The 27,445-nt window shown below is 40.3% G+C and overlaps 1 protein-coding gene and 1 long non-coding RNA gene across 11 annotated transcripts in view; one reads left to right on the top strand and one right to left on the bottom strand.

Moving 5' to 3' along the window:
- SNAP23 (synaptosome associated protein 23) overlaps nt 1-27,445 on the bottom strand; it is a 49,790-nt gene that overhangs the window by 12,190 nt on the left and 10,155 nt on the right. For 6 of the 10 annotated variants that reach the window (XM_078334071.1, XM_035261985.3, XM_035261988.3 and 3 more), the window contains 4 exons: nt 14,858-14,928; nt 13,416-13,457; nt 12,956-13,004; nt 11,965-12,082 (listed from right to left, as the gene is read on the bottom strand). In XM_078334071.1, coding sequence (XP_078190197.1) covers nt 11,965-12,082; nt 12,956-13,004; nt 13,416-13,457; nt 14,858-14,914 — 266 coding nt within the window. In that variant the 5' untranslated portion in view covers nt 14,915-14,928. Of the gene's footprint in view, nt 1-11,964; nt 12,083-12,955; nt 13,005-13,415; nt 13,458-14,857; nt 14,929-21,273; nt 21,308-27,445 lie in introns of all 10 variants that reach the window. The other 4 variants (XM_078334073.1, XM_078334074.1, XM_008990936.5 and 1 more) reach the window with 2 other exon arrangements.
- LOC144577331 (uncharacterized) lies at nt 1,469-26,251 on the top strand. Its single transcript, XR_013520896.1, has 3 exons — nt 1,469-1,538; nt 12,126-12,217; nt 26,147-26,251. It is a non-coding gene; the product is annotated as an uncharacterized LOC144577331 (long non-coding RNA).

Raw genomic sequence — 27,445 nt, 5'->3', positions numbered from 1 at the left:
GCAGATCACTTGAGGCTGGAAGTTCAAGACCAGCCTAGCCAAAATGGCAAAACCCGTCTCCAGTAAAAATAGAAAAATTAGCCAGGTGTGATGGCATGTGCCTGTAATCCCAGGTACTCGGGAGGGTGAGGCAGGAAAATCACTTGAACCTGGGAGGCAGAGGTTGTAGTAAGCCAAGATTGTGCCACTGCACTCCAGCCTCAGCAAGAGAGCAAGACTTCATCTCAACAAAAAGAAAAAGAAAAAGTGGCTATTAGACAAAAAAAAAAAAAAAAAGGCTATTACAGAAAAGTGACACAAAATTTTTATTTGACTAACATCAGTCTTTCACTCAATTTTAGTTTTACTTTTCTATAAACAAAAACAAAATAGTATGTTGCTTAAATACTGGTCTCTGATTTATTCTATATTTTACATTAATGAGAAAGTTTTAAAATTGCAAAAATTAAAAAGGTAGAGAAGAAATTTTATGAAAAAAGTGACTTCTTCCTTACAGGCATGTGAGGATTCATTTCTGGCAAACCTAGAATTGAATCTTAGACCTTAACCATAATGTTACAGAAAGTATACTACTTTTTTTTGTGAGAGGCACTGCAAAGGTAAATTTATGAACACTGAAGAGCTAGTTCTCAAAGTGTGTTTCATAGTACCACTTAAGTTCTCATATTTCTATATATCCTATTTTATTAATTAACCTATTTATTTATTAAGAAGCTATGTTAAATTTTTCCTGGAACAAGGTAGGATATACATTTTAAAAATAAATATACATGTGTATTCTTTATTAATAATAAGAAAGGTCCCAAGCAAAATCATAGAGCAGAGTAAGAGCTAGTAAATAAAACAAAAGCAATGTATTAGTTTATAAGAAAGTTTAATAACCACAAATATTAACAGAAGTAATAGAAGTGAGGCTTTTATTAGAATTTTGGATTGTGGAAGAGGTGGAAGAGAGAGGGTTAAAATTACAAAGTAACTAATGAGATATTATGTTTCTGACAGTACGAAAAGAGTAGACTGGGACATGGCCTGTGAGTTGTGGTCTTTTAAGGGATATACATATGCTCCAACCACCTTCCCAACATTAAGAGGCAATATTTGAAATTCTTTAAACTTATGAGAATTCTTCTTTCCACAATTAAATAATAAGGGTATAAGATGCAAATGAACTGTTTAAAATGGTCATGTGAATGATTTTTAATTGAAGTATAATCTGTAAACAATGAATCAGATTGGTTATCAAACTCTGCTATCTTTAAAATGACTAGATCTGGGGTCCAAAGTGGCTCCGGCAGGATGTCGTGGCGCTTGCGAAGGCGAGGCCATGAGTTCAAGGCCAACCTGAGCAACCTTACAAGCTCTCATTAATTGGCAAAAATAAAATAAAATAAAATGACTAAATCTTTGAAGATGTTCTTTCAGTATCAAGGGGAAAAGATAAAAAAAGCTGACTTTGAATTTTTTTACAGGTTTCCATTGTGTCGGCTTGTTTACCTTCAAATGAGATGGGAAAAAGCTACTTTTTTCTTGCAGTTCTGGTATGTTCCGCTTGTTTATGAAGAGGTGGTGTGTTAGTTCAGTGTGTCTCATTCAGCATATCTACTCTAGGTAATGCCTTTTTGTTGCTCAAGACCCTGTCACTTGCCATCACCCCGGAGTTTCTTCCACCAAGTTGGAACCTGTTTTTAAGTCATTGTCAGGTAGCTACCTACCTGAGTTTATAAAGCAAAAAGTGTTCACAAATATAGTAATGTTTTTAAATGAATCACTTTTCTTCCAAAGGGTCTTAGATGATTTAAAGGTAATACCTTCCAAACTTGACTGAGTATCAGAGCGACCTCAGTGGTCCCCAATCTTTTTGGCACCAGGGACCAGTTTCATGAAAGACTGTTTTTCCATGAACAGGGATGGGGGGAATGCTTTTCGGATGAAACTGATCTACCTCAGATCATCAGGCATTAGTTGGATTCTCATAAGGAGCACACAACTAGATCACTCATGTGTGCAGTTCACAGTAGGGTTCTTGCTCCTATGAAAATGTAATGCCACTGCTGATCTGAGAGGATGCGGAGCTCAGGCAGTAAAGCTCACCTCCTGCTGTGAGGACCGGTTCCTGTTAACAGGCCCTGGACCAGTAGTGGTCTGTGGCCAGGGGACTGAGGGCCCCTGCTGTAGAACACATAGATACATAGGTTACTCTCTGAAGATTCTACTCCAATACATATTGGGTAGAATCTGGGAATTGTTTGTTGTTGTTGTATATAAGGTTCAGTGGGACAGTTAGCAATCCGGGAGGAATACTTTAGATTACTCTCATAGTCTATCTAGAGACTCCAGTAGTCTGTATATTGGAGCACTAAAGAATTAATCTAGAGGAAACAAAGGGACATGTAAGGATTTAAAAAAAAGGAACAGAGTAAAATAACTTAAATCCCATTCCTAGGCCTGTCATTCAGAAGCTACAGAATCTCAAACAAACTTCAATTCTGAGTAACACTTTCCTTCTACGTAAAACTAGGATAATAGCAATACTTAATATTTAGCAAGGCTATGAAAATGTTCTATTGATAATAGACATAAAACTGCTTTGTAAATCACTGGATAAATATTTTTATTCATTTGCTTCAACCTCAACCTGACCCTTAGTCAACAGTTCATGCCTATAAGTGCATGGATTACTAACTGGCATCTTTACTTTTTGCTCCATTGCCATTTTTTAGCTTTGAGATCTACAGGCAGTTGAATGTAGTTGGAATACGGTGACATAAAAGATCACTAGGACCAGGTTGTTTTAGTCTACAGTAAGAAAGTTCTAATCTATGAGAGGACTCTTGAAAATCAAATGTACAGACAGCCGCTCTGGGAAGAAATTAGTCTTCATGATAAAATGCCTAAGCAAATTTGTGATAAATTTTAATGAGGTTGAGGACTCCATCTAGAAAGAATTACAACTCACTGTTAGTTTTGAGTAGTCTAACAGTCTTTAACTGGAACCTTTTTTTTCCACTTAAATGTCTCATTCAAAAATGGCAAGTTTTCAGGCGTGGTGGCTTACACCTGCCTGTAATCCCAGCACTTTGGAAGGCCAAGGTGGGTGAATTACTTGAGGTCAGGAGTTGATGACCAGCCTAGCCAAAATTGGTGAAATACCTTCTGTACTAAAAATACAAAAAAATTAGCCAGGTATGGTAGCACATGCTTTGTAATCCCAGCTACTGGGGAGGCTGAGGCAGAAGAATCACTTGAACCTGGGAGGCAGAGGTTGCAGTGAGCTGAGGCTGAGCCACTGCACTCCAGCCTGGGGAACAGAACAAGACTCTGTCTCAAAAAAAAAGAAAAAAAAGAAAAAAAAAAGGAAATTTTAAGTAATAATGTGAAATGCCTCTTAGTCAATGCAAGAAGCTGCTATTAAGCATAAAACTGTAAATATCAAGATATGAGAACAAAAACAGTAATTTCTTTTTTTTAGTTTTGGTTGTCATCAATATTAGTTTAAACTGAATAAAAATAACAAAATAAAACGAAATATTAGCTATTTCACATCGAGGAGAAAAGGGACCAAGTAAATACCAACCATAATAAAGAGTAAATATGAGTGTTTATGTGCTTTGGATGGTCAAACTAAGAAAAGAAGAAAAAAGGAGGGCAGGAAACAAAGGGTAGAAATCAAATACTTAATTTTTTAACATTTAATCATGGTCTTCATAATTCTCATAAAGATCTAAAATAAAGAAAGAGTCAGACACAATAATAAACAGTAAGCTGATAAAACTTATCTCCCATGAAAAATTTAAATTAGCTCTGTATTATTTCAACATGAAACCACAGCAAGTTAACACATGATGTAACAGGAATTATGGAATAGTTTATAACATACGTAGAGGGGAAACCCTTATTTAAGGAAAGAAGATACCAGATATGGTAGCATTTAAAATTTTATATTCCACCTTGTTCCAAATTGAATTTGAGATGGCTAGACTGGCAACTGATTCCTTGATTTGGTAGTGGCCTAAATCATGGGTAATCCAAATCATTAGAAGCAATACTTTAATAGAGAAAATCTTGACTCAAGAACCAGAAAAAAGTAGGGAAACTTGATGGAAGACAGGATGCTAAAATCAAAGTCCTATGAAGACAGAGATGCATTTAGCATGACTTCCCTTATCTTTTATCAGAACTAGACTGCAGCAGCTGTCTCAAAGATCAACCTATTTTAAATTTCTTAAGAAACTCCAGGAGCATTGTTATTTTGGTAATCTTAAATGTTATTTAGCAAAAACTTAGTTACCAGAGCCATTTGTCAAAGGACAGTATTATAAATTAAGGTCCTTTTGTCAAGTCCATCTTTTGTCAGACAGCACCCATCAAAAACAAATTCACTTTACACTACACACCACCACACAGGTTTTGAGACAATCTTCACCATTCACAAAATCCATGCACATGCACAGAAAAGCCATTTGAAGCATCACCTTTAGATAGCAGGTTAGCAGCCCAAACTGCGCCACAAGACTGCATCTTAAAGTTCCCTTTGATCAGTTACTGAGCCCGGCTTCTGATGTTAAATCTTCATTTTTAGTAAGCAGATTAGAAAGGAAGAGATTAGGTGAGAGAATGAAATGCAGAAAATAGTAAATGCCAGTCAAACAGAACAGAAGCAAGTTTAAAGTTTTAAAAACATAATGCATTCAACTTCCTGCCTCATTTCATAGAAACAACCAACATCTGAGCATCTAGATAAAAAGAAAAATAAGAAAACAATTTAAACAGGAGCACATTTCATTTTTCCTCAGAATTTTGGATGACATTCTTTCCTAAAATTATGAAAATATGAGAGAAAGCAAAAACCAACAAAGCTGCTATGAAATTCCTTCCTCTTATAAGATTTCTCTTTTTTTGAGATGGAATATTGGCTCACTGCAACCTCCGCCTCCCAGGTTCAAGCAATTCTCCTGCCTCAGCCTCCTGAGTAGCTGGGATTACAGGCGTGAGCCACCACGCCCCAGCCAAGATTTCTCTTAATTGCTTCTATTATGTATTTTATTTTCATTGTAAGTTTAAAAAATCTTTTTTACACGTCACACTCTCCCATCAGCCAACAAGTTTCTCAAGGACACTCAAATCAACAAGTATTTATTGAGTAACTACTGTGTATCCAATACCATGTGAGGTATAAAAAATACAGTCATGATAAATAAAACAGGCAGGGCCAGAGGTATGCCTTACTCATATTTGTATCTCCAGTGACCAGGATTGAGGAAGCACTAAACTACTGAATAAAACATAATTCAGTATATAATTATTTGGAGCTGAATTTTTACACCTCAGTATGACTTAAGATCGGAACAGCAGAAAGCCTGTAGTGACAATTTGGAATTTCTCTAGTTAGTGGTCCAGAAATGCCAATTTGCCTTCAAACTATGTGCTACTGTTAGACTTTATAAAACAAGAAAGTTAAGGCAGAAGAATACCTTATCTAAGAATGTTTAAACAGTGACATCAAGCAGTTTACTATTCTGAGACTTCCTATTTAAAATTTGTCTCTTTTCAAATTCTTGTTAATTAGAATAACAATTTATCAACTACTAAGACGTGATTTTAAAAAAGGATTTGTGTCATTATGCTTTTAGAATTGAAACTGTGCAAACCAATAGAATGGCATTTATTCGCAATCTTAAAGTTTAATCCTGGTACTCTGTTATTAAATTCTGCTAGTCCTTTAGAAAGAATTAGCTACAGTTAAAATACCCTTCTAATACAGAGGTTTTTTTTTTTTTTTTTTTTAAGTAAAGCTATTTCAATGTCTTATTAAAAAAAAGATGTGCCAGTCTGGACAATAAGGCAAAACTCTGTCTATACAAAAAATACAAAAATTAGCTGGGCATGGTGATGCATGCCTGTAGTCCCAGCTACTCAGGAGACTGAGGTGGGAGATGGCTTGGGCCTGGAAGATTGAGGCTGCAGTGATCCAAGTTTGTGTCACTGCATTCCAGCCTGGGTGAAGCAAGACCCTGTCTCAAAAAAGTAAAAAAGGATTTGCTGGCCAGGCATGCTAGCTCACACCTCTAATCCCAGCACTCTGGAAGGCTGAGTGGGGAGGAATGCTTAACCCAGGAGTTAAGAGACCAGCATAGGCAATATTAGCCAGGTGTAGTGGTGGTACATGCCTGTAGTCCCCTACTACTCAGAGGTTGGGGACTGAGGTAAGAGGAGTGCTTGAGCCCATGAGATTCAGGCTGCAGTGAGCTGTGTTCCTGCCACTGCACTCCAGTCTGGGCAACAGAGCAAAACCCTGTCTCAAAAAAAAAAAAAGGAAAAAATAAAAAATAAAAAACAAACTTTAAAAAACAAATCTACTAAAGACATTTTCTATCTAGCATTATATCTAAAAAGAGCAAGTACATAAAGGTCCATCATTTTCCTAGAGTCAAATGAAGTAGCATATAGTTAAAAGCAAGGGTTCTGCCTGGTTTTGAATCCCAGCTCTTCTACTTGATAGTGTAGCTTCTTTGGGCCTCTGTTTCCCTGGATGTAAAATGATAATAAAGAGCATCTATCTCATATTAAGGCTACTGTTTAAGGATTAAATTAACATGCTCAGAATAGTAGCATAAATTAACACACAGGCCCACAACCGTTATCCTAATTCTTGGGTGCAAGATGTTTTGGGCAGTACCGCATAATTAAATACATTAATATTTCTGTAGTGATGCTGGGCGTGGTGCCTCACGTCTGTAATACCACCACTTTGGGAGGCCAAAGTGGAAGGATTGCCTCTCATTTGACTCTCAGAAAAGAATGGAACTTTATGTTGTTGCTCTTGTTAGACGTAAAAAAAAAAAAAAAGGTTTGGTTTTGTTTTATATTTTTTTGAGACGAAGTCTTGCTTTGTTGCCCAGGCTGGAGTGCAGTGGCACAATCTCGGCTCATTGCAACCTCCGCCTCTCAGGTTCAAGTAATTCTCCAGCCTCAGCCTCCCACAGGTAGCTGGGATTTAGATGGTTGCCACCATGCCCAGCATGTGTTTTTTTGTATTTTTAGTAGAGACGGGGTTTCACCATGTTGGTCACACTGGTCTCAAGCTCCTGACCTCATGATCCACCCGCCTCAGCCTCCCAAAGTGTCAGGATTACAGGTGTGAGCCACCACACCTGGCCAAAACAAAAGTTTTTAAAAATAAGCCAGGCATGGTGACGCACACCTGTAGTCCCAGCTACTCACAGGGTGAGGTGGGGGGAATCACTTAAACCTGGGAGGTCGAGGCTGCAGTGAGCCATGATTGTACCACTGTACTCCAACCTGGGTGACAGACTGAGACCCTGACTCAAAAAGAATATTTCTATTGTGATATCAATTATTTACAACAAGTAATGAAGACTAAACATAGCTTCAGTCCAGTTACATTTTATACCCTAAGGAGTTGTGGCACAATTACTGCAAAAGAAAACAAAACTTCAGCTTTCAGAGTTTTTTAGATTTCTGAATGGCATGCAGGGCTTAATGGCTCATGCCTGTAATCCTGGCACTTGTGAAGGCCAAGGTGCTGGACTGCCTGAGCCCAGGGGTTCAAGACCATCCTGGCCAACATGGGGAAATGGTGTCTATACAAAAAGTTCAAAAATTAGCTGGGCATGGTGGCATGTGCCTGTAATAATCCCAGCTAGTTGGGAGACTGACACTGGAGGCTCAGTTGAGGCTGCAGTGAGGCATGACTGTGCCACTGCACTCCAGCCTAAGTAACAGAGCAAGAACCTGTCTCGAAAAAAAAAAAAAGAAAGAAAAGAAAAGAAAAAGGATTTCTAAATGGCAAATAAAGAACTGGGGACCTGGCCTCAGTTGTTACTATTACTGCCAGTATTAATACTAGGCCTCATACAAAGGACTAAGATCCCGTGTCTACCTTTAAGAATGGTTATTCATATGATAAGCCTTACTGAAACACAGACTAGTAGATTAGAAATATCAAGACACTGGCAAGAATGATAGGAGACAGCTAAGGATAAGAGGTATTATACTGGCCAAGGTCTCAATGGTATAAGAAAGAAATTGGTGGGGAAAAAAAAAAGAAAGAGGTGGAAGAAAAGCAATTACAATCAGGCATCTTCAACTGAGATAGTACTTTCTTCTCTTCAGGGAACTGTTTTGTTACAGCAGCCCCTTGATCTCATCTCTCAAGAAGTTTTAGAAAAAAAAAAAAAAAAGAAGTGCTGGCTGGGCACAGTGGCTCAAGTCTGTAATTCCAGTGCCTTGGGAGACTGATGTGGGAGAATTCCTTGAGGCCAGGTATTTGATAGAAGCCTGGGCAACAAAGCAAGAACCCGTCTCTAGAAAAAATTTTAAAAATTAGCTGGGCATGGTGGCACACACCTGCAATCCTAGCAACCTGGGAGGCTAAAGTGGGTGGACTACTTGAACCTGGACATTTGAGGCTACAGTGAGCTATCATGGCACCATTGCACTCCAGCCCAGGAGACAGAGGGAGACCCCATGTATAAAAAAGTAATGCCTTCTCTTTACCCACTGAGAAAGGGTTCTGCTGAGGTGAGAGACTGAAGAATGCTGATTTAGGATCATACTCTACCTCTTTCTCATCAGTCTTCAAGAAAAGCTTGCCTATGCTTGGCTGGGATACACAAAGAGACATAAAATTAATACTTCGATCTTACTCTAAGATTTTAGGGAGGACTTCTTTCTCCTTGTTCTCCTAACATCTGCTCTCAAGAAAATTCATCGACTTCCTCTCTTCTGTACTCTTTCAGGAAGTTGAGTGGAATACAAGAGAAAGGTACAATTATGTTTGTAAAACATAGCTAAGAGTTTGTATCAAATAATCTGTACATTTTAACTTGTTTGCTTAAAGTAATCTGCTAAACTCTAATTGACAAGTCATAATTATTAAAATATGAACTTTTGGCTGGGCACAGTGTCTCACACCTGTAATCTCAACACTTTGGGAGGCAGAAGGGGTTGATCACTTTTGAGTTCAGGAGTTTGAGACCAGCCTGGCCAACATGGTGAAACGCTGTCTCTACTAAAAATATAAAAATTAGCTGGGTATGGTGAAACAGACTTTTAATCCCAGCTACTTGGGAGGGTGAGGCAGGAAAATTGCTTGAACCGGGAGGTGGCAGTTGCAGTGAGCCAAGATCACACCACTGCACTCCAGCCTGGGTGACAGAGTAAGACTCTGTCTCAAAACAAACAAACAAACGAAAATAAAAACTTTCAGTTAGTCAACCAAGGTGTAAACAGGTCAACCTGTGTTAGAATAGGAAGCCAATGGATAAGACTAGAAAGTACAATGTCAAATCTTAACTCCTTATAGCCAAAACAAACACTGAAGCTGACTGACAAGCAATTAATCCCTATTTTCTCTAGTAGAAATGGCACAGAAAATGCTGTTACATAAAAACACATATCTGAAAATTCAAAATATAACCACTCTTGGTTTACTAGAACAGCTGAGAACCAGAGGAAATACTAATGTCTAAGAAGCTCTTTAAAAATGAAAACGAATACTTTGGTGGGGTGCAGTGGCTCATGCTTGTAATCCCAGCACTTTAGGAGGCCAAGGCAGAAGGAGCTCTTGTGCCCAGGAAAAAGGCACTGCAGTGAGCCACGATCATGCCACTTCATTCCAGCCTAACTAACAGAGACCCTGTCTCACAAAAAAGACAAAACAAAACTTTCAGCAGAGTATTAGTCATTCAATCTCCAGACACTGTCATTCTTTATTTATTTATTTTTTTGAGATGGAGTCTCACTCTGTCACCCAGGCCAGAGTGCAGGAGCACAATCTCCACTCACTGCAATCTCTGCCTCCTGGGTTCATGCGATTCTTCTGCCTCAACCTCCCAAGTAGCTGGGACTACAGGTGTATGCCACCACATCCGGCTATTTTTATTTTTTGGTATTTTTAGTAGAGATGGGGTTTCTCCACATTAGCCAGGCTGGTCCTGACCTCCTGACTTCATGATCCACCTGTCTCAGCCTCCCAAAGTGCTAGGATTACAGGCGTGAGCCACTGTGCCCGGCCCAGTTAATTACTTTCAAAAAACAAAGATGAGGCCTGCACGGTGGCTCATGCCTATAATCCCAGCACTTTGGGAGGCTGAGGCGGGTGGATCACGAGGTCAAGAGATGGAGACCATCCTGGTCAACAAGGTGAAACCCCATCTCTACTAAAAATACAAAAATTAGCTGGGTATGGTGGTGTGCGCCTGTAGTCCCAGTTACTCAGGAGGCTGACGCAGGAGAATTGCTTGAACCCAGAAGGCAGAGGTTGAAGTGAGCCGAGATCGTGCCATTGCACTCCAGTCTGGGTAACAGCAGCAAAACTCTGTCTCAAAACAAAAAAAACCAAAGATGAGTTTCTTATAACAGAAGGAAAGATAATGGTTAACTATCTTAGTCCAAATCTCATCTTGGTCTGAATACATATAGTATTCGTTAACACCATGGAGTTTGGTTGATCCAAGGATAAGCAGAGAATTTAACTATTCACAGTGGAGTCACCAAAAAGAGTGAATTTATATTAAGCATAAATTCATACACTATACACAAATGGTCTGAAGACCCCCTCATGTCCTAGTCTACTATAGACTCCAAATGTTCAGTCTTCTTTGATTCTTCCTTCTTCATGTTTCATGTACTATATCAGTTGATTCTAAATACATTCTTTGGTTTATACCTTCCTCTCCAATCTCACTGTGAAGTCTTACTTCACAGGCCTAGATTACAAGGGTTTTTAACTAGTGTCCTGATGTGCAATCATATACTCCACTTCAATCTATCAACTCCTTAGTTTGGCATTCAAGTTCCTCTACTACCCACTTATATCTTACTTTCCAATTCTCATCTACATGAATCACATGACTCAGTTAAGTCAAGCTTCTTTTAATCCTTATTTTGAACCTTCCATAGGAAATGCTTTCACTGTTCCTCCCAGTTCATCAAATCCTTCTAATCACTCAAAGCCCAAACCAAGTCCTACCTCTTCTATAAGATGCTCTCCAGCCCAATCTTTATCAGTTCTGTATACCTAGCCTCAGTCACCATCACATAATCTAACATTAGATTTATTATTTTTTTTAATTTTATTTATTTATTTTTTTAAAGATGGGGTTTCACCATGATGGCCAGGCTGGCCTTGAACTCCTGACCTCAGGTAATCCACCCACCTTGGCCTCCCAAAGTGCTAGGATTACAGGCGTGAGCCACCGTGCCCGGCCTAACATTTAAGATTTATATATTTTTTATGTTTTTGCATTCTTTTCCAACTCTACTTTTTTGGCCATCCCTCATGTGCCTACCACAAAATATATATTTTGTTAATATTCCTACTTTGAAAGAAAAGAAAATAATTCCATCCTTCTCTCCGTCATTCAGATATACACTTGCCTATATTTCCCAATCTTTTCATGTATTACTACCAATTATAATTGGAACTTGATCCCAGGATTGGTCAAATGTAAGTCACACTTTTCAATGAACACACACTATTTACACAAAAAGTTGATGTTCCTAAAGGAGAGGCATCTTAGATTTATCTGAGAGTTCCTCATATAGGCACACACACTTCCGACTTTAGCTAGCAGGAGAAAGTGGGAGACTCTCATTTATTTATTTTGAAACCATCTTTTTTTTTTTTTTTTTTGAGACGGAGTTTCGCTCTTTTCACCGAGGCTGGAGTGCAATGGCGCGATCTCGGCTCACCACAACCTCCGCCTCCTGGGTTCAGGCAATTCTCCTGCCTCAGCCTCCTGAGTAGCTGGGATTACCGGCACGCACCACCATGCCCAGCTAATTTTTTGTATTTTTAGTAGAGATGGGTTTCACCATGTTGACCAGAATGGTCTCCATCTCTTGACCTTGTGATCCACCCGCCTCGGCCTCCCAAAGTGCTGGGATTACAGGCTTGAGCCACCACGCCCGGCCTGAAACCATCTTAATTCATCAACTCACCTATTACATGGGCAGACACAAAGGCCACAGCATTTGTTGAGTTCTGTTAAAGTCTTCTCTGCTTCTCTCATGTCTTTATTTATTTGGTCCAAGCCTTCTTCTATGCGGTTTAGTTGTTCTAAGAACAAGTTGTGAAGTTACATTTTGTGTTCTATTCACAGTGTCAACCAGAAAATGCCATTATTATGGAGCAGCAAACTTCAACCTTGAGTCTACCAATAACCCCTCACAGTGAATATGTCAGTGTCAAAAGGTATTAGAAGCTATTCAACATGAAAACAATCTTTCATGTACTGATCATGAGGCACCTAGTCTCTTGCCGTGGAAAAATTTGTTCTAAGAAATTTGTATATGGCTGGGTGTGATGGCTCACACCTGTGATCCCAGCACTTTGGTAGGCCAAGGTAGGTGGATCACTTGAGGTCAGGAGTTTGAGACCAGCCTGGCCAACATGGTGAAACCCAGTCTCTAATAAAAATACAAAAAATTAGCCCAGGATGATGGCAGGTGCCTATAATCCCAGATACCTGGGAAGCTGAGGCAGGAGAATTAGCTTGAACCCAGGAGGCAGAGGTTGCAGTTAGCCAAGATTGTGCCATTGCACTCCAGCCTGGGCAACAGGAGTGAAACTCCAGAAAAAGAGAAGAAAGAAAGAGAGAAAGGAGAAAAGAAGAAAGAGAGAAAGAGACAGAGAGAGCTCGAGGGAGAGAAATAAAGAATATCAAATGTCTAAGGCACATATAACCAATGCACACAAAAAGCCATGCTGGCCTAACACATACTTGGTATATACAGTTGTGCATTGTTGCCTGCCATCCCAAATAGACAATGAACATGATACAATTCAAATCAGAAGACAATAAGTAAACATAGCATTCTTATTTTACAGAGGGAAGGCCCACCCAAAGGCTGAAATGTATATGTGGCTAATTTGATACAGCTTTTTGGCATCACAATCAAATTAAGAATTTCTGCTAATAATTTAACTCACCCCCTTGTTCATCCAGCATAGTGATGGTCTTGATTCCTACATCCTGAGACTAAAAGAAGGGGGGAAAAGGCTGATAGTACAACAAAACAAACCAAAAAAAAAACAGAAACAAAACCTACAACAGCTGACAAATAGCAAGACAGGATCATTTAGAAACCTAAGTTCTCAGAGGATTAGAGCTACAGACAGAACTAGTATTCTTAAACTAACATACTTTAACATATTTGCCCCTCAAAAAGTCACAAACTCATAGTGAATTCATCTTCCCTGTCATATTCCAATACTGTCAAAGGGAAAAATAGAAAAGGCCTATTACTGCATGGTTTGACAATTTCAGCAACTGTTGATTTCAAATAATAAAGCATATTGATACATTACCCTTTAACACTAATTCCAGCCAGAGGTTTAGGATCTCCCCTAGAAATTTCTATACTTAAGTTGATGACTAACACTTTCTTACCTCACTGGCTAAACCCAGGATTCTCCTTGTACTTTCCAGAGACTAGGAAAAAACAGAGAGTTTTAGCATGCCAAAACAAGTAGGAAAAAAAAATCTGATCACAGGCCACATTCATGATGCTATTCCATTTTTTAAAATCGCCGGCTCAGGCCGGGCACAGTCACTCACACCTACAATCCCAGCACTTTTGGAGGCCAAGGCAGGAGGACTGCTTGAATACTGAAGCTCAAGACCAGCCAGGCAACATAGTGAGACTCTGTCTCCTTTAAAGGAAAAAACAAAAAGAAATGCTAGGCCATCCCTCCCTTTAAAACATAGCAATGGCTGGGTGCCGTGGCTCACACCTGTAATCCCAGCACTTTGGGAGGCTGAGGTGGGCAGATAACGAGGTCAGGAGTTCGATCAAGACCAGCCTGACCAACATAGTGAAACACCCATCTCTACTACAAACACAAAAATTAGCCGAGCATGGTAGCACATGCCTGTAATCCCAGCTACTCAGGAGGCTGAGGCAGGAGAACCATGTGAACCTGGGAGGTGGAGCCTGCAGTGAGCCAAGATCACACCATTGCACTCCAGTCTGGGTAACAAGAGCAAAACTGCATCTCAAAAAAAAAATTAATGTAGGTAGATATCTAAGTAAATTGCCAGGCACGGTGGCTGACGCCTGTAATCCCAGCACTTTGGGAGGCCGAGGCGGGCGGATCAAGAGGTCAAGAGATCGAGACCATCCTGGCCAACATGGTGAAACCCCCATCTCTACTTAAAAAAAAAAAAATACAAAAATTAGCTGGGTGTGGTGGCACACGCCTGTAGTCCCAGCTACTTGGGAGGCTGAGGCAGGAGAACTGCTTAAACCGGGGAGGCGGAGGCTGCAGTGAGCCGAGGTCTCGCCACTGCATTCCAGCCTGGCTCCCGGCGACGGAGCAAGACTCTGTCTCAAAAAAAAAAAAAAAAAAGAAAAGAAATCTAAGTAAATTACAGATATTAGGATATGTTAAACAGAAGTCTAGCATTTAGCCAGGTGCGGTGGCTCATGCCTGTAATCCTAGCACTTTGGGAGGCTGAGGTGGGTGGATCACCTGAGGTCAGGAGTTCAAGACCAGCCTGGACATCATGGTGAAACCCCATCTTTAAAAGAAAAAAAAAAAAAAAGAAGTCTAGCATTTCTCACATTCATACTAGAGTATCTTTGTTGCACATTAACTGTTAAGTAGTATTAATAATTACCTAAAAAAGATAAATCATACAAATTGTTTTCAGTTTCGTTTCCTGGTGAGTTAAAAAGAAAATAAAAACTAGCAATGGCACTATGGGGCTAATGTGTTCTTTGATATTGACAGACTAGGAATAGGCCAAAATGGTCCCTAAGAAGGCTCTCTCAGCCCTCCAGTATGAAAACTGAAACAGAATTATTTACTTATTTTAGGTAAAACATTTACCTCATCAGTAATCTGGTGAGCTCTCAGTTGAATTTCTTCTGGTGACAGATTATCCATGATGCATCAAAACTCTATTAAGCACAGAAATAAAATGTTGATATTCTATAAGAATAACGATATATAAAAATTTATGTGAGCAACAAGTGTAGATTTATGGAATTTAGGAACATATCAGGAAAACAGAATAAAAGAATCTCTATATCTACTAGTCTACCACAAGTAAAGAAATTAAGACTGAGAGAGACTAAATGAATGTTTAACAAGGGTGAACCTAAAATATAGGTTTTAGGACTTCTAGGGAAGTACTCTTTAAAACAGGAAAGTCGACCCTCTACCTTGAGAAGCAAGGCATTATTGGAAGACAAGCTTTAAAAGACTATTAAAATGAATTTTTGGTTGCTCATTGTTCTTCATGTGTTGTCTGAACATGGAAAAGCAGTAAGTGAAGAAAAGTCCAATTTAGTAAAGTAACAAAATTTGAAGTTATGTGCCGGAAGAACACAGGAAACATTTCTAAATATGCCAGTTGTCCAGGCTACTCATTGGAGAAAATACTTTCACTTTTAACAAGAGAAGGGAAATGCTGGTACAAACAGCTCAGAAAAGACTCAGGTTCTTATTATGCATTAGATTCTTCTCCTCCAAAAACTTACACTGTTTTGTTGTTTTAGTGGAGTCCCTAAGAAACCAAACAATTATTCTCCTATACACAGTAACACAAAAAGAGATCTCATAGACATCCAAGCTACAAAATAAAACATTTTGTAGGTGTTATTCGGCATGACTGTTATCTAATTCCTCTTTGAGAAGTCATGTGGAGTAATAAGCATTGTGCAACGTATCCAGTTTTTTCTTTGTTATGTTTGCTAGCTTTGTATGAATTTTCTCAAAACTCATTTATCAAAGCTCACTGTCAATGAAACAGATAAACTCTGGTTCATAGTACAGATTTGCTCCCAGGAATCTGACAATGTCTGGAGACACTTCATTGTCACAACTTGGGCCAAGTGGTGGGGGTGATTGCTGGCATCTACTACATAGAGGCAGAGAAGCTGCTAAACATCCTACAACACTCTTCAAGAAAGCCCTCCAGCAAAGAATAATCTGACTTAAAATGTCAAAGAAACCTCGCCAAGAATATACTCACTGATAAGCAGGAAACCTAATTCCCCAAGAATGTACTGGACTGAATTCTTGGGAGGCAGAGATTTTATCTCTAACACCTAACAGGATCTGACGGTTGGTACTCCAAAAATAGCTGAAAGAACAAATAAGTAGAAAAACAGGGTATACTCTCAAAGTATTTATGTGGCTCTTAGAAACAAAGTGGCATGTAACAGTAGCACAGGCTAGGTGCGGTGGCTCATGCCTGTAATTCCAGCAATTTGGGAGGCCGAGGCAGGCGGATTACTAGGTCAGGAGTTTGAGACCAGCCTGACCACATGATGAAACCCCGTCTCTACTAAAAATACAAAAATTAGATGGGCATGGTGGTTCGTGTACCTGTAATTCCAACTACTCAGGAGGCTCAGGCAGGAGAATTGCTTGAACATGGGAGGCAAAGGTTGCAGTGATCCAAGATCACACCACTGCACTCCAGCCTGGGCAACAAGAGTGAGACTCCGTCTCAGTAAAATAAAAAATAAATAAACAGCAGCACAAAGCCTGCAAATAATCACTAGAGCCACCAGCCAAAAACTGCCATTGCAAGTGTATGATAGAATCACATATAAGTCTTTTCTGTCACTTTTGGCCAGGTGTGGTAGCTCATGACTGGAATCCTAGCACTTTGGGAGGCTGAAGTCAGCGGATTGCCTGAGCTCAGGAATTGGAGTTAAGCCACGGCAACCTGGCAAAACCCCTTCTCTACCAAAAATACAAAAATTAGCTGGGCATGGTAGCATACTCCTATAATCCCAGCTACTGGAGAGGCTGAGGTGGGCGGATCACTTGAGTCCTGGAAGTTGAGGTTGCAGTGAGTCAAAATCATGCCACTGCACTCCAGTCTGGATGACAGAGCAAGATCCTATCTCCAAAAAAAAAGAAGAAAAGTTAAATCTTTTCAGTCATTTGTAATTGAACCATTACTCTGTCATTTTTATTTTTTATATTTTCAAAATGGAGTCTTGCTCTGTTGCCCAGGCTAAAGTGCAGTGGCACAATCTTGGCTCGCTGTAACCTCTGCCTCCCAGGTACAAGCAATTCTCCTGCCTCAGCCTCCCGAGAAGCTGGAATTACAGGCATGTACCACGACGCCCTGCTAATTTTTGTATTTTTACTACAAATGGGGTTTTATCATGTTGGCCAGGCTGGTGTCAAACTCCAGACCTCAGGTGATTCATTCACCTCAGCCTCCCAAAGTGCTGAGATTACAGGCATGAGCCCCTGAGCCCAGCCTGAACCACCACGTCCAGCCCTGTTTATAATTTTACTATCATAGCTAACTGTTTTACGGTTTAAGATTTTGAGCCTTGATTAAAGCTATGAGTGCTCATGAAAAAAAGTATTTTAAGTTCCAAATTGAAGTTTCTATCTTGCTTGCCATAGACTGTGGTTCAGGCAAAAGTTCTCACATTAAGATATAGTGAAGATACAAAGATATCATTCATTAGATTTTAGCATAAAAGGAACCATGTATTTTATTAATTCGCTAATTGTTTGAGTCTTTAGCTTTATCATACATCCCTATGTCCATGCTAATATTCCTCTTTCCTATTTACAATTACAAAAATAAAATGGAGATTATTTTATGCACCCTCTCACCTCCACATTTTTGCACACCTTTCCTTTCTATAATACCCCACGTCTGCCCCAGTAGCCTCATGCTTCTCCATCACTTTCTAAAGCCCCAACTGAGATACCTCTTCAAAGCCTGCCCTTCCCAGACAGTAATGCTCTGAAGTTGTCTATTCCTGTCTTGTATAACACCTCAATGCCAGAAAGAGAAGAAAATATGAAAAATAATACACACTCCGGCCGGGCGCGATGACTCACACCTATAATCCCAGCACTTTGGGAGGCCGAGGCGGGTGGATCACGAGGTCAAGAGATCGAGACCATCCTGGTCAACAAGGTGAAACCCTGTCTCTACTAAAAATACAAAAATTAGCTGGGCATGGTGGTGTGCGCCTGTAGTCCCAGCTACTCAGAAGGCTGAGGCAGGAGAATTGCTTGAACCCAGGAGGTGGAGGTTGCGGTGAGCCGAGATCGTGCCATTGTACTCCAATCTGGGTAACAACAGCGAAACTCCATCTCAAAAATAGTAATAATAATAATAATAATAATAATACACACTAATCAATTAGTGCCTGGAAAAGGCACCCTTAGTTAGGTTTTCAGATATAGTATTCTGTGGGTTGGAGACATTCTAGGGTAAGAAAGCCCAAATATCTCAAATTACGTAATTCTGTAATTCTATTCCTAGAGGTGATTCTTGCCAGTTATAAGTCAGTCTTTGCAAGCAAAACTCCAGAGTTACAACGTTTGAATGCACAACTGACCTCTGTCCTGCCTTCTTTAAAAGAAAAGAGAAAGCAAATGTAACCGGGAGAGGGATATGTGCAAAATCACTCCTGACATTGCAATGAGATTATTCTGAAGGACACACCCTTTCAGTGAACTTTGAGTTCTGCTTAATATTTTTTTCTCTTCCCTAACCAGACAATACACAAGACAAGGAATAGGTGTCTGTAAAGATCTCCCAAATTTCGCATGCTGACATCAGGATGCACGTGCCTAAGATTACTCTGGATTCTTGAGGATTTTGAGCGCAAGATTACAGTGCAGTTGTCCCTCAGAGGAATGGATTCCGGACTGCCTGTGGATATAAAAGTTGGCCCTCCGTAGATGGGACTTTTACATACAAGAATACCATATTTTCTTTTCTTTTTTCGAGGCAAGATCTCACTCTGTCACCCAGGTTGAAGAGCAGTGGTACAATTAGGTTCATTGCAGCCCTGACCTCCCGGGCTCAAGCAATCCTCCCTAGTCCCTTGAATAGCTTGGACTAAAGGTGCATACAACATGCCCAGCTAATTTTTAAGTTGTTTTTTAGAGACAGGTCTCACTATGTTATCTAGGCTGATCTCAAACTCTTGGGCTCAAGCAATCCTCCCACCTTGGCCTCCCAAAGTCCTGGAATTATAGGAACAAGCTGCTGCACCCTACTGAATACCATATTTTCTATCTGCATTTGGTTGTAGATGTGGAACCTGCTGATATGGAGGGCTAACTGTATTTACTGAAAAAAACTTTACGTATAAGTGGATCCAGCAGTTGAAGCCCCTGTTGTTCAAGGATCAACTGTAATATGAAAGTAAGAGAGTCAAAACAGAATTGTAAGGGGGAGGACAGAGAGATACAAAAAATAATACTCCCCAAGTTCTTAATTGGCCTTTGCAAGTTTGCAAAGGGCCAGAGAGAATGTAACCTAGAATTAGCTACATAGTTTTACTCATATTTATTATTATCTGCAGACATATTCTTTATGGAATCAGGAAAAGGTTACCCAGAATATTAGAGAAAAGATAACTGGTGGGGTGGGATGAAAAATAAAACATAGGCCAGGCCCGGTGGCTCATGCCTATAATCCCAGCACTTTGGGAGGCCGAGGCAGGTGGACCATGAGGTCAGGAGTTCAAGATCAGACTGGCCAACATGGTGAAACCCCATCCCTACTAAAAAATACAAAAATTGGGAGGGGAGGGGAGGGGCAGGGAGGGGAGGGGAGGAGAGGAGAGGGGAGGGGAGGGGAGGGGAGGGGAGGGGAGGAACATCAATTAACACAAAGATGCCATTAAATGTACTTTTCTCAGATTTAATCTAATCTATTAAATACTTGTGTCATTTTTCCAGTGCTCCTGGGAATTTATACTATGCTGATTGTATGCCTTTGAGAGGAAAATGCAAGATTTTCTCAGTGCTTTTACACTCTATTTCTCATGCTATGGTTCACTTGGGCTTAGTAAGACTCCTAATTTGACCTTTTTCTTTTCTAATTTTAAACTAGGCAGGAGAGAAAAGTTCACTGAGTACCTCTTAGATATTAAATACCCTACTATTTATCTGCATTATTGTCTCCATTATACTATTTTACAGATGGAGAAACTAAGGCTCAGTTTAAGTAACTTGCCCAAGGCGACTGAGTCAGAGCAGACTGATTATTTAAGCCAGAATCTACCCGCAAACTAAGTATAGTTCATGGTCTGGTAAAGAGTCTTTCTGGAGCTGGCAGTGGTGGCACATTTCTAATCCCAGTACTTTGGGAAGTGAAGGCAGGAGATTGCCTAAGGCCAGGAGTTCAAAACCAGTCTGGGCAACACAGTGAGACCTCTGCAAATAATCAAAAAATTAGCTGGGCATGGGGGCACATGCCTGAAGTCCCAGGTACTCAGAAGGCTGAGGCACAACAATTACTTGAACTCAGGAGGCAGAGGGTGCAGTGAGCCGAGATGGTGCCACTGTCCTCTAGCCTGGGTGACAGATTAAGACCCTGTTGCAAAAAAAAAAAAAAAAAAAAGAGAGAGAGAATCTTTCTGTTGACTGTATCCACTGCCCCCTTAACAAATAACAAATCACATGAGAGCTGCTGAATGTTGGAAAATAGGCCAAGCAACCCTATATGATGGCTCATTTCAAAATTTCAGATGCTTTCTGTAATAAGACCATGAAATTTTATCTCTTTTACAGACTCAAATAAGACAATTAAATTGAAGGAGAAATAGAAAGACCAGAGTAATAATGGTTTTCAACTGTCTTCTAGTATTTTAGAAACTGATAATAATCTACATTAATTTAGAAAATGAGAAGAAGCCAGGTATAGTGGCTCACGCCTGTGACCCCAGCACCTTTGGAGGCTGAGGCAGGAAAAATGCTTGAGGTCAGTTTGAGACCATCCTAGGCTACACAGCAAGACCCTGTCTCCATAAAAAACAACAACAAAAATAGCCAGGTGTGGTGATCAGTGCCTGTAGTCCCGGCTACTTGGAAGGCTGAGTTCGGAGGTTCACTTTAGCCTGGGAGTTCGGGGCTGCAGTGAGCCATGATCCCCACTATACTCCAGCCTGCCTAACAGAGCAAGATCCCAAAGAAAGAAAATAAATAGGAAGGAAGGAAGGCAGGGAGGGAGGGAAAGAGAAGGAGGGAAGGAAAGAGGCAAGAGAAACCAAGCAAGCAACAAAGAGGCCAGTTGTGGAGGCTAATGCCTGTAATCCCAGCACTCTGGGAGGCCAAGGCAGGTGGATCACCTAAGGTCAGGAGTTTGAGACTAGCCTGGCCAATATAGTAAAACCTTGACTCTACTGAAAATACAAAAATTAGCCGAGTGTGGTGATGTAATCCCAGCTATTTAGGAGGCTGAGGCAGGGGAGTTGCTGGAAGCCAAGAGGTAGAGGTTACAGTGAGCCAAGATCACGTACCTGTACTCCAGCCTGGGCAATAGCAAGATTCCACCTCAAAAAAAAAAAAAAAAAAAAAAAAAAAAGTAAGTGGAAAGGAAGTAAAAGAAAAGAAAGAGAAGAAAGGAAGAAAGGAAAAGTAAATATGCATCTTGGAAAGAAATACACAGAAAAAAAGCCCTGGAATTTAAATAAGGCCTTGGAAGATCCATGTGGCTTCATTTGTAAAACTGGAGAGCTAGTAATGAAGTAATGAATAAAGAGTATATTAAGTCACCATCAGGCTGGGTGCAGCAGCTCCTGCTTATTATCCCAGCACTGTGGGAGGTAGAGGTGGGGAGATCACTTGAGGCCAGTAGTTCGAGACCAGCCTGGCCAATATGGTAAAACCCCATCTGTACTAAAAGAAAAATACAAAAATTAGGCGAGTGCATTAGTGCACGTTTGTGTCTTGAGCTTGGAAGATGTAGGCTGAAGTGAGCCGAGACACACTGCACTCCACTCCAGCCTGGGCGACAGAGCAAGACTCTGTCTCAAAAAAAAAAAATTACGATCAATTTCCAGCCAAGAATGATTTTATAAAATAATTCTTTTTATACTGGTAAACAAGGATTTTGCAGCTAAAATATTCTACCAAATTAGTTTCCTACCTTATTCCTTCTCTGAAAATTAATCACAAAGTTCCTCAATAAGTTACACTGAAAACAGTTTTTATTACCATACTTTTAAGTTCAGCATTCTCTCCAGCTTATTTTGATAGAAGGCTATTTCCATGGTAACCAATGCATCTGCAACAAGTGGAAACTTCTGTGATAGCAGGATAACACAGTGGGTGAGAGAGGGAGCTCCAGCATTCAAATTCCGGTCTCACAGTGTATTTGTTGTGTGACCTTCAGGAAATTACCTAACCCCACTAAAACTCAGTTTCTGTATTTGTAAAACAGAGATAACATTCTATTTCATTGTTTGTGTGTGTGTGTGAAGATTAAAAAGAGATTATCTGCGCAAAGTATTTGGTACAATGCCTTGCACATGGCTGGTATCCAATGTTAGCCATTATTTTAATATTTTTACTGAAGTGGAAATAAATAGTAGGCAAACAAAAGGAAAGTAACAAGGTTTAATATGAGTGACATTTATGTAAATGCAGCTGAAAGTAACAGCTACTAAATATTAATAGTTCCATCTGCAAGGCTAAATTTGAATTTTTTTTTTTTTTTTTTTAAAAAAACGGAGTTTCGCTTTTTGTTACCCAGGCTGGAGTGCAATGGCGCGATCTTGGCTCACCGCAAACTCCACCTCCTGGGTTCAGGCAATTCTCCTGCCTCAGCCTCCTGAGTAGCTGGGATTACAGGCACGCGTCACCATGCCCAGCTAATTTTTTGTATTTTTAGTAGAGACGGGGTTTCACCATGTTGACTATGATGGTCTCGATCTCTTGACCTCGTGATCCACCCGCCTCGGCCTCCCAAAGTGCTGGGATTATAGGCGTGAGCCACTGCGCCTGGCTAAATTTGAATATTAAAGTTGATGATACTGTATAGTCTATATACAACTTTATTTCTAAGATCGAGTCTCACTTGGTTTATTTTATTTTTCTGAGACTAGTCTTGTTCTGTAGCCCAGGATAGAATGCAGTGGTGCAATCTTATCTAACTGCCAGCTCTGCCTCACAGGTTCAAGCGATTCTCCTGCCTCAACCTCCCTAGTAGCTGGGATTTCAGGTGCCCGCCACCATATCTAGCTTTTTTTTTTTTTTTTTGAGACAGAGTCTTGATGTTATCCCTCCCGGTTGGAGAGCAACGGTGCAAATCTTGGTTCACTGCAACCTCTGCCTCCTGGGTTCCAGCAATTCTCCTGCCTCAGCCTCCCAAGTAGCTGAGATTACAGGCACCCACCACGACGTGTGGTTAATTTTCATATTTTTAGCAGAGATGGGGTTTGACTGCGTTGGCCAGGCTGGTCTCAAAACTCCTGACCTCAGGTGATCCACACATCTCGGCCTCCCAAAGTGCTGGGATTACACGCGTGAGCCACCGTGCCCAGACGTATTTTTTCTTTCTTTCTTTCTTTTTTTGAGACTGAGGCTCACTCTGCTGCCCAGGCTAGAGTTCAGTGGCACGATCTCAGCTCACTGCAACCTGTGCCTCCCGGGTTCAAGTGATTCTCCTGCCTCAGCCTCCTGAGTAGCTGGGATTACATGAACTCTTGACCTCAACTGATCCACCTGCCTCGGCCTCCCAAAGTGATGGAATTACAGGTGTGAGCCACAGCACCCAGCCAGGATCTCACTTTGTTGCCCAAGCTGGAGTACAGTGGTGCAACTTACCAGGCTTGAGTGATCCTCCTGCCTCAGGCCCCCAAGGAGCTGGGACTACAGGAGTGCACCACCATGCCCAGCTGATTTTTGTGTTTTTTTGGTAGAGACGGGGTTTTGCCATGTTGCCCAGGCTGCTCTGGAATTTCTGGGCTCAAGCCATCCATCCACCTCAGTGCTGGGATTACAGGTGTAAGCCACCACCAAGCCAGCTATATAGACCTTAACTATTTTCATGTCAGTCATGAGTCCGCACACATCAAGACAGTTACCAAACAGGCTTACATTAAACCAAGTTTCCATTCGCAGGCAACTCTGTAGATAAATATATACATAGATTTGTATATATTTAAATATATATATATTTTAAAAAAATAAAAGTTTTCCTTAAATAGTTCTTTCTTTTCTGGCTAAGGCTGGGTAAACTAGGTGGCACAAACAACAAAAAGGGGACTAGGTTATGAAGAAGATTAGTATATACAGTGAATAAATCAAATATGTGTTAAAATTATGCAGAAAAAACATATAGGTAGAAAAAAGTTTGGTAGGGAATCAACAAAATACTGCTAATAGCTGTGTGGTATTAGTAAAATTAAGATTTTTCTTCTTTTCCCAATTTTCCAAATAGTTTGCAATGCAATTATATTTTAAATTTCATAAATTTATTTTCATCATAAAATATGACAGATTTATAAATCAAGAAAACGGATTTATAAGTTTACAGAGCACAAAAACTACAGGTGTGTGCCAACACACCTGTTTTTTTCTTTTATTTAATTTTTTGTAGAGGCAGGGTCTCACTATGTGGCCCAGGCTGGTCTCAAACTCCTAGGCTAAAGCAATGCTCCTGGCTTGGTCTTCCTCCTGGCTTGGGCTCCCAAAGTGCTAGGATTACAGGTATGAGTCACTTTGCCTGGCAAGGGTCTCATTCATGTCAAGGATAGCTTCCTCCTACTTCCTCTCTCAGGTTTCCTTTCTATCTCCTTCTATACAAACAACTTTAATCATTTTTATTTATAGGCCCCAAAACTATGCAAATATATGTATTTTTCTCTTTTTAAAAATTCTTTTCTTTTTACCATACAAAGTCTATAACTCAAATGCAAATATAATAAGTACATAAGAATCGTATCTATTAAACAGATTGGTTTCAGGCTGGGTAAAGTCATAGTGGTTCACGTCTGTAACTGCAGCACTCTGAGAGGCCAAGGCAGGGAAATCACCTGAGGTCAGGAGTTCAAGACCAGCCCAGCCAACATAGTGAAACCTTATCTCTATTAAAACATAACAAAAAATTAGCTGGGTATGGTGGTGGGTGCCTGTAATACCAGCTACTCAGGAGGTTGAGGCAAGAGAATCAGTTGAACCCGGGAGGCAGAGGTTGCAATGAGCCAACATTGCGCCACTGCACTGCAGCCTCAGGACAGAGTGAGACTCCATCTCAAAGAAAAAAAGAAAAAAGAAAAAGCTTGGTTTCAAAGTACACTGAAGCATATGATTCAAGACAGAAATCATATTAATGAGTTGGAAAGTACCACTGAAAATCAGGAACCAAAAAGAAAACCAAAATTACATTTTCACCTTGTTGACCAGGATGGTCTTGATCTCTTGACCTCGTGATCCACCTGCCTCGGCCTCCCAAAGTGCTGGAACCACTTTGAGAACCACCGCGCCTGGCAGTTTAACTCTTATTAAGTTCACTTACATGCCATATTTATTTAGGTAGAGATAGGGTGTCTCATTATGTTGCCCAGACTGGTCTTGAACTCCTGGCCTCAAGATTCTTCTGCCTTAGATTCCCAGAGTACCAGAAGGCATGAGCTATCACACCCAGCCACTTAGATGCCTTCTGGTTAGTTTTTCAAATATTTTGCTATTAGGAGTCAGAAGCTACATACAGAGCACATAAGCACTCATTTTTCCAGAAAAGGATATCCCCACAGAACACTCAAAGAGTGGCATTCTTGCTTATACAAAAGACTATATAGTATAGTGGTTATGTGCCCAATATCTGAAGGCATAGTAGTTTCAAATCCTAACTACTGTTTACATAACTTTTCTGTGCTTGTATCCTTATTAAATGAGAATAATAATGCTTACTTTAAGTGTTGTTACATGGATTGAGCTAATTCATACACACTATTTAGAGCAGTGCCTCGTACACAGTGCTCAATAAAATTATTATAACTTTTCATAATAATTATTAAACATCTCTCATGATTTTGGCCAAATATGGTGGATTATGCGTATAATCTCAGCACATTAGGAGGCTTAGGCAAAAGGATTGCTTGAAGCCAGGAGTTTGAGACCAGCCTGAGTAATAAGGCAAGTCCCCCATTGCTACACAAAATTAAAAAAAACAAACAAACCAGGCCTGGTGGCATGCACCTGTAGTCCCAGCTACTCAGGAGGCTGAAGCAAGAGGATCATTTGAGCTCAGCAGCTTGAATATAAGGTGTGTGTGCATGCATGCATGGAAGGCAGAGGATGGCTTTAAAAGGCAGACAGAACACATATTGTGACGGGCTTTATATACTTTACCAAGAAATTTGAAATTTATTTTGCTATGCTGCCTAGGTTGATCTTGAACTCCTGGCCTCAAGTGATGCTCCCACTTCAGCCTCCCAAGTTGCTGGGACTACAGACATACCATCACACTTGGCTTGAGTTTTGGTAAGTATTGAAAGGCCATCTAAAGTAATTTCAATTTCCAAAACACTGTCAAAACAAATTTAAACAAACTTTACATCTAAGTTATGGAACTCACTGAAAGTAACAAGGGAGAGAATTCTGGAAAAACATAGGAATCGCTGATTTAAATACTTTGGTAGCAACACAACCTAAATTGAAACCCAAACCAAAATGTGAATCTAAATGAGTACAAATGGGCTTCTTCTACTCCTAATGTTTAAAAATATACAGTACATGCTGTTTCCTGTCTCATTATCTACTTCCTCCAATTGTTGGAGGCACTCGATACATCTGTTTCAAGTTTCTGGGTCCTGGCTGGGCATGGTGGTTTATGCCTGTAATCCCAGCACTTTGAGAGGTAGAGGTGGGTGGATCATCTGAGGTCAGTAGTTTGAGACCAGCCTGGCTAACATAATGACGTTTCTGCTAAAAATACAAAAAATTAGCTGAGCATGGTGGCACATGCCTGTAATCCCAGCTACTCCCAGACTGAGGCAGTAGCATCGTTTGAACCTGGGAGGCGGAGGGTTTGGTGAGCCAAGATCACGCGCCATTACACTCTGGCTTGGGCAGTAAGAGTGAACTCCATTTCAAAAAAAAGAGCAGTCCTTGTCATCTGCCCCTCTATCAACCTATAGATCTGGAAACAAAATATAATAATAGAATAAAAAGTTCAGCACCCTTGGAGATAAGCAATATTATATATCATACATGCTATCATATATATAATGTGGAGTACAAACAGCTCAAAAACAGATGTTCAGAATGTTGGCGATAAATGAACCAAATGAGGGAGAAAAAAAGTCTAAATTCAGGAAAAAAAAAAAAAAAAAAGGCAGCTGATTTCACAAAAATATCAAAGAGCAAACTTTCTCTTTTTCCTTTTTGCTATTCTAATCTACCCCAGCCTTGACCTCCCAGGCTTAAGTGATCCTCCACCTCAGCCTTCTGAGTAGCTGGGATCACAGGCACCAAGCACCAGGCCTAGCTAGTTTTTTTTAAAAAAAAATGTGTAGAGACAGTCTTGCCATGTTGCTCAGGCTGGTCTAAAATTCTTGGGCTCAAGCTATCCTTTCCCCTCAGCCTCCCAAAATGCTGGGATTACAGGCATGAGCCATTGCCCGGCCCTAATCTACTTTCATCTGGTGGAACAAGTTAAATTTGCTAGAATTGTGTCAAGATAAT

Source organism: Callithrix jacchus, chromosome 8 (assembly GCF_049354715.1).
Source record: "Callithrix jacchus isolate 240 chromosome 8, calJac240_pri, whole genome shotgun sequence".
In the NCBI taxonomy this organism is placed as follows: Eukaryota; Metazoa; Chordata; class Mammalia; order Primates; family Cebidae; genus Callithrix; species Callithrix jacchus.
The sequence above is the reverse complement of the archived record's forward strand: the minus strand, read 5'-3'. Positions and strand labels throughout refer to the sequence as shown.